The sequence below is a fragment of the Solanum stenotomum genome, unplaced genomic scaffold (assembly GCF_019186545.1).
Source record: "Solanum stenotomum isolate F172 unplaced genomic scaffold, ASM1918654v1 scaffold30406, whole genome shotgun sequence".
NCBI lineage: Eukaryota > Viridiplantae > Streptophyta > Magnoliopsida > Solanales > Solanaceae > Solanum > Solanum stenotomum.
Genome location: NW_026030956.1, coordinates 334,252 through 342,428, shown reverse-complemented (window position 1 = coordinate 342,428; position 8,177 = coordinate 334,252). Strand labels below are relative to the sequence as shown.

General features: G+C 33.3%; 1 protein-coding gene across 1 annotated transcript; it reads left to right on the top strand.

Annotated features, from left to right (window-relative positions):
* Positions 1 to 3,477: 3,477 nt before the first annotated feature.
* Positions 3,478 to 7,461, top strand: LOC125851861 (protein XRI1-like). Its single transcript, XM_049531606.1, has 9 exons — positions 3,478 to 3,761; positions 4,658 to 4,710; positions 4,798 to 4,908; positions 5,632 to 5,771; positions 6,162 to 6,225; positions 6,309 to 6,411; positions 6,504 to 6,535; positions 6,656 to 6,739; positions 6,877 to 7,461. The coding sequence occupies exons 1-9, from the start codon at positions 3,742 to 3,744 to the stop codon at positions 7,149 to 7,151; spliced, it is 882 nt and encodes a 293-aa protein (XP_049387563.1). The 5' UTR covers positions 3,478 to 3,741; the 3' UTR covers positions 7,152 to 7,461.
* The last annotated feature ends 716 nt before the right edge of the window (positions 7,462 to 8,177 follow it).

The following is an 8,177-nucleotide window of genomic DNA, read 5'->3' as shown; positions in this document are numbered from 1 at the left end:
GCACTTTAATTTGTTCACAAGAGATCACATTGCTCCAAATCTCATACTTTCATAAAGGAATCATAAGATATTCTGATAGTATCATAATTTCACCCATTCTTTAATTATGTTTGGTTTCTAAAGTAGGAAAGGGACAGAAGAGGGAGGAAGGAAAGAGAAATTAACAAATTTATTTCATATAGTTGGAAATATTACTTGTTTGTAGTAATATTTGATTGTCTTTTTGTTAGTTGTATTTATGATGTAGAAATGAAGACATCACAAAATAAATGTTATTGACTATGACATTTACCATCAAGGAAGGGGTGTGATTGGGATGTGGAGGATTCATTTACCCTTAACTATGGTATATCAGTATAGGGTTCGAGCTCTGAATATATATATGGAGAAATTTTTAATCGAGAGTTGATAAGAAAATTGACTTTAATTTGAACCTAACTCAACTTTCATGCATGCCTAGTGCTTTATACGCTTGACAACAAGAACATGTACAAGATAATATGGAACCGTCAGAAAATAAGAATTGAGTGCGTTTGACTTTGATATCATAATAAACTTCAAATGTTAGCTTAAGAGGTAAGTATTGTTCAAAATCATAAAAGGAGACAAAATGTCACTCCACCCATTGGTGTAGGACTACTACATTTTTTCTTTTTAATGGACCTTATGTGGCAGATAGAGGCGGAGTTAGGATTTTCAATAAGGGGGTTCAAAATCTATAGAAATAGACACATGTAATAGCCGAAGGGGGTTCAACATCTACTATATATACATATAAAATTATTTTAACCATGTATAAATAATATAATTTTCCACTAAAGGGGGTTTGGATGATCCCCTTCGTACAAGGTGGCTCCGCCCCTGGTGGCAGAAATCTGAATTAATTGAGACATTAGATATCATATTTTAGTGATTATAAGAAAAGAATGAAGAAGTAGATGGCATTTAAAGTTGCTTATCTAGCTTGAAACTTGAAGAGTGTAAGGCCCATTTGTGGTAATGTTAGGTAAGGAGCCCCTCTATTGTTGTTTTTAGCTTTGCCAAACAAAATGCTAATTCACAAGCTACACTATATAGTTGTTGAATAGTTAATATATAGCACATTAGATTGGATAAATAAAAATTAGAAAAAAATTGTGTAGTGGTGGTGGTTGGGGGGGGGGGGGATTGACTAAGGTTCCATCTAGTCACTGAAGTCCACCAAAAATTAAGGGACTGTTTGAGAGAAAAACAAAATATTTCTAAACAATTAATGGCACAAATTTCTTAAAAATTAAATAAAAAAGAAAGACCTAAACAAAATAAAAATTAAGTGTGGGGAAATGTTAGGCAACTTACTTCCATGGAGTGTACTTTTTTAAAATTTTTTTATAAAGACCACAAAAGTTATAGGTAGATTTTGTGTCTAATATTTATATTGAAGTTCGATTAAATTCGGATTTGCGTCGGAAAATTTCACTTAAAGGGTAAATACTCGCTAACAAAGACGACTTTGTACTCAGAAAAACTCAAACTCGAGACCTCTTAATTGATGAAAGAATACTTATCACTTTCTACCACCATTGTTGATAAAGGTAGATATATAAATGTGAATCCAGTGATATCTATGGATGGTATTTCATTTAAAATTTTGGGGTCTCTTTATTTGATATTTTCAAATGTGGGGAAGATCAAACTCAATATTCCACCAATAAATACCTACCTTTAGTTTGTTTTGAAGTTTAAAATTTTGGGGTCTCTTTATTTGGTATTTTGTTTTATATAAATGTCTAGCATAAAGTATAAAATTCTCCATTAGTAGTTAATATAATCTTCGAAAAGAGGTAAATTCAAAATATAAATTTGACAAGTTCATTAATCTTTATTTAGGTTCTTATCATCAAAATGATAAGTGCCTAAAAATCTCTATCCTTTAACATTAAAAATAGGCAGAGTTGGGATGAGATTAGACAGCTTAAAACGAGTTGATAAGTTAATATATGAATATATTATTAATCTGATATGGACTAAAACGTGACTCATGTTAAAAAAATTCATATTTTTATTGCATCATTTGACTACTGATTAGTACAAATTAATTAGCAAAACGATCATCATTATCACTTAAACTTGTAATAAGCCGTAACAAATTATGAAAATTAACTATTTTCATCTTGAAGCCAACAAAAAAAAGTCAAAAAGTTTCATCATCCATAGGTACTTTGCTTTGCAAATCTAAAATAGATAATTATAATTTTTCAGTTTTAATAATTTAAATATTTAGATGAAACAAAATACACGTAACAATATCAGGGAGCATTTTCCTTCTAATGAGACTTTACACAATATGAATTCAAAATAGTAGAGCTCCAATAGGATACCGAATATCGGATGATTTTTTTTAAAAATATTTTGTAATTACATTCTGTCATATCTATCATCAAACATTTTATATACTTTTTTCAATAAATAATACAAGCTAGAAGTAGTAACTTGATCGAAAAGAACTCATCATACAATAGAAGTAGTAACTTGAGATAGTTTTATATAGATATATATGTAGCTCTAATAAATAGGAAAGGTTTGATCATTCATAAATACTTTGCATTATAAATCAAAATAAATAAAATTTTCATCTTTCAATAATTATCATTTAGATGAGTAGATTACATATAAAGTATTTGATATAATACAAAACAAAATACTTACTTAATACCATCATATTTATCATCAAATATTTTTATATACTTTTCCTTAATAGTAAATATAAGATATTTATGGTAACCGTAAAAAATAGATTCACACTACTTTGACAAAAAAGAAGTCATACAATAGAAGTAACAAAGATTGAGATTGTAAAAATCTTTTGGTACGGAGCGTTTTTCTTCGGAGTTCTAAGCGGAGTGAATTCAAATTAGTTAGACTTTAATATGAGTATCGGATATCAAATAAATAAAAAGATTGAATTTGTTTCCGACATGAATTCAAATTTAATCAGACTCCAATATGTATATTGAACATCGAATAAGAAGTTTAAGAAAAAACTAAAAAAACTTGAGATTGTTTATTAGTAATTATTATTCTTAGTCTTATCAGTATACCTATTATGGTTGGTTCATTTGCACCTTTATCCCTATTTTATGCCTGTTTCTTAACTCTCATAACAATTCTTTTTGTGAGATATATATTTATATTTCATATCATAACATTTCGTTTAATTTATGACTCGTTAGTATAGATTCGATCATTAAAAATGAAAAAATTTAAACCAATCTATTTGAAGGATAAAATGCACGAGTTTACGTCTATGATTGTTTTTTGTTTGGGTTATGAAACTGACATATATCACAGACTTTTTCAGGCCCATCAATTCTCATTTCCGACCCGACCCGACTCGACATCTGTACCCTCCACACACCACCCACTAATATCCGGTTTCTTTTACACGTAGTCAAAGCATTTTCTTTTCCTTTTTTTTTGTTTTTTGTTTTTTTCCTTTTTAATGTTCTGCCAAAACTGCTAGTGTTTTTATTGCTAGTTTCCATGGTTAGTGCATATAAAGAAGAAGAAAGAAGACAACTTTATTTTATTACAGTATGATCTGTATTTAACGGCTATTCTTTTTGGTCTTAAAGTATAAAAAGAAAGAGAGATTTCGACCAGTCAAACTATTTTCTGCTGCCCCTTTTTTTCATTTTTCTTCTCTGTGTCGCAGAAAACATTCAGTATCTGTTCAAACTAACTTACCCCTTATCTGAGAAAATGAATTTCAATCCTGAAAGGTGATTCCTTTTTACTTGTTTTCTCATGGGTTGGTTTGTTCTTGAACTGTTTTTGCTGTTTTATGGGTTTTTTGATGGTTGATTAGGATTTTTGTGCATCCATTTTGGTAGGGTTTGGTGGGGTTTGATTTTTTAGGACAGAAATGGTCAAATAGGAGATGGGTTTTGCTTTTCTTGGTCTAACTGAGAGTGATGAATCAGTTTGGGGGAATTTGTTTCATTTTGGTTTATATGTTTTTTGCAATCTGTTTATTTTTTCCTGATTTTTTACTGTATATGGATGGATGTATGGATACATTTCTCAGTATTTTGAGTGACAGGACATTCATTTTGAGTGCTTAATAGTTGTTTTAGAAGTTCTTTCTAGTGAAGTACATCATGTTGATCCTGTGCCCAATTGTTTGTGTACTAGTTTCTATAGGTGTATGTGATGTTGTTGCTTTTATTGTCTTTCTAGAATTGGTTTTACTTGTTTAGATTGCGATACTGATCAGTAGATCTGATGTTGTAGTGCTACTTTTGCTTGATACAATAACACCAATGTAGCTAGTATAATCCCACGAGTGAGGTATGGGAAGGGTTGGATGTACGTAGAGAGGTTGTTTCCTATTAGACCTTTGGTTCAAAATACTTTTGCTCTATTTTCTTTGCGAATTATTTACTGGTTCATTTCCGAAATTCATTAAGGCCATTTCTCGGTGACACTGGTTTGTGCGTTTCTGTGAATACCGATAGATGATGGGTTCTTCTTTGCTATCATGAAACCGTTTAGCTAATTAATGAGTACAATGTGGCATATCCCTAGTCAATTTTCCGACATTTGTGAGGTTACTTTGGTTTATGTTATTTCCTAGAAATGAATGCACTGAATAGATTCCGTGTTTGGCTGTATACAGTGACATGTGGAAATGGCGTGACAGTTACTCTCTTGGAGATGATCCCGATGTTGGTAAGATCCGTTTTCCTCGTTCTGATCTGTAAGGAATAATACCATGTCCAACTTACTGATGATAAATGTGTTTGGCCATGTGAATAGATATATCTGATTGCTTGTTGAGCAAAGGTGAAGATATTTCCTTTATGTTTGATGATGAAAGAACTCCAGTTAAGTCTTGTGGAGAGTTGACTTACCATGGTAGCAGCTACGGTAAGACGATACTGCATCCTCAACTCTCATAAAGTACTTGCAGCTTCTCTTTTGCAGTTCTATTCAGCATTTTACTTCCGCTTTCATGAACTATGCTTGTTTCGTTATGATTTGGCCAAACTTATATTCTTCACTCCAGAATCATATCAATTAACCTGCATTTGCCTATCTAAAACCAGGTTATATTAGATGTTTGTGTTACTTGAATCAATGTTGCTTACGGGATGAACATGCCCCTGCATATAGTTTGTTCCGTATTAGACTTGGGTTTATGTATTTTTGGGAGTGCATAATGTGATGGCGTCTTGGCTAATCTTTATTTGAATTGGTCTGTTAAGTTGTATTTGCTAAAAAGATTACTATCACAGGAGTAAGTGACAAGCTAAGTTGCTTGGACTCTTCACTTTTGGTGCCGCACCCGAGTCCGAGCTACATAGGTGACAAGGCACCTTGTGCCTCAACTCTTAAGCAAACTATTGCCTATTTATGCCTTAATCAAGAGTTTCTAGTGCACTATTTATGGTGTTGAAAACTGAAATTGAGAGATAACAATGACAAGTAATTTTGATCCACTTTTCATTAAGGCATTTACATAAAATATTTCTGGCCAGAGGATACTTTAAGTGCCTGTATATCCACTTGAATTTGAGTGATTTATGACGTTGTTGCTATATCTTTATTTATAGTTATAATATTTTCCGTATCTCACTTTAGTACTTACAGAAAACAATGACAAGGAAACCCAGAGATACAATGAGTCATCCTCACAAGTGAAAAGGCGCAGAATGCTTCAGTTTGAAACAGAAGCAGCAGACGCACCACTTAGCAATGAGGAACTATCATCGTCATTTTTAAATTCGCAGGTAGGCTCCCATGTACTGTCACATCTTTGGGTTGCGCCACTTGATATATTCTTATTTGTCTTGGTCTCTCGTGTTATATCGTAGAACTATTCTGGTTATAACCTCTTTTGGGGTTCACTCAGAGCATATTCGAGTCTTTATTTCTAACTGTAGGTTTGTCCTATCAATTCATGTTATGAAACAACAGATTTTGGAACTAGTATCCTCGCCTGTTTGTTGATTGCTCAATTTATTACAGTGCCTGATTTGTTACTTAAGATGCCTCCAATTTAAAGTCCTTGTAAAATTTGTAATAAATTTGAACAAGCTGATTGATTTGGGACTTCTGTCATTCCAAATCCTGCACCTTTTTAAAAAATAAATGATCTTTGTATTTGTTCCATGTTTTAGGAGACCGACACTTCTGTTGATGAATTCATCTCTGAAATGTCACAGTGGGTTTCAGTATTTTCAGGTTTGTTCCCTGTTCATTTCTGCTCTTCAATGGATACCAACCAATTGCTTCTATAAGCTCACATAAAATGATTTTTTTTTCAGAGGACATATCTTCATCTGGTAATGAGGGGCTGGATCAGTCATCTGAAGGATGGGTTGCTAGTTGTTTAAACGATTCCCAGATGCATGTGAGCCCTGAGGATATGTATGTTTTAAGCTTTTGCCTAAGAACTTCTATCTTTTCCGGAGAGTATTAAGAAAATCACTTCAATCTGACAAAATATTTTTTGGAAACAGCGCTGCCTCTGATATTCAGCTTGATGTTTCAGGTTAGTCATTAGTGACACATCTTTGCTAGAGTTTAGTAGCTTTTTTTCCTTATCGATTTGTGCCACGAGGTGCTCATTATCATCTCTATCTCTTCCTCAACCTTCTGTTTCTCTATGCAGAGATTTGCAACACCCCACCTGAATGTGAATCTAATGTGGTTCAAGAGCTCCCTGTACAGACTCGTAAAAATGTTGTTTTCAAAGGTATTTTTCTTCCTGTTTTGTCATGGATGATATTTCATTACAGAATATTGCCTCAGTATTAGACACCACCGTAGAGAACTCACTGAGCCTTGTCTCATATGTTAGCTAAACTTGTTTCACTTCTTCACCCTCACTAGGTAGGAAATCATATATGCGGGCTCCTACAAAAGCTGCCTCCTCTGTTGTCTATCCATTTTCTTTTGTTAAACCGTGTGGTGCCCAAGGAGATGTGACTCTGAAAGACATAAACCAGCGGATACGCACCCCAAAATTGAAGACACCACAGAATATTGAAGATCCCTCAGTTGCATACCCAAAGTCTGCTTTCTCTGGTAAGCCTGTCGTTGGAAAGACCACAATTCCAACAGAAGGAGGAAAAGGCAGCATTACCATAATGAGGACAAAGGGATAATTGTTTGAGCAATTAGTCTCTTTTGTTTCGAGGTTTTGCTCCATTTCTTTTGGAGACGGATATCCTCAGTTTTTCCAGGGGCCTTGCGGTATACATGCTTTCCGGTTGGCATCATCCTTGTAGCTCATACCGTGATGTCACTTATGCATATTCGAGTGCCCCCTCTTGTTGCCGTATACTATGCTTTAGACATGGTACGGTCAACGTACTAGTTGTAGTATTGTAGTTTATTGGAGATCCTCTTATAATTTGACTGTACAAAACCTTCATTACTGTTGCTATTTTATTAATTTTAAAAAACCTTTTGTTACTCTGGCATCTTATAATCTATTCAATGAAACATTTATAGTGTGTGCAAATTGCTACTGTGATTTATGTAGCATGATTTTGATATCTATCACCTAATTGCAACCATTTGGTTCCTTTGAGTGATGATAATGTACAACTCTTCTAATGATTAGTGGTTAACAATACACCCAACTATCATTTTTTCGTGAGTTTCATATTCTAACTAGGGAAAATACATAAAAACACCCTTGAACTTGGCAACAAAACTTACTTTAGCACTTTAACTTTACAGGTAATTATTTACCCCCCTAAACTTAATTCAAGTGAATTTAATCAACTTTATGGGGTAAATAATTACCCGTTAAGTTAAAGTGCTAAAGTAAGTTTTGCTGCCAAGTTCAAGGGTGTTTTTATGTATTTTCCCTTCTAACTATCCATTTTTTCCTTTACATGCTTAAACCATCACTCCTTTTGTATTAAAATACACCTTGATGTAGTGTTGGCCAAATGTTTGTTTGTAATAGACATGTGTGGGTCAACTTAACATCGGTGTGTGTATTACTACAAAGGGATTGATAGTTTAGATTAGGTAAATGATACAATGGATAAATGAGTTGTGAAATTCGCAAAAAGGTAATAATTTAGTGGTGATTGCAATATAAAAGGAAGAGATTAAAAAGAGGGATTTTAGTTGTGCCGATAGAAGATAGTGGACTTTAAAATAGTTGAGATGCGCGA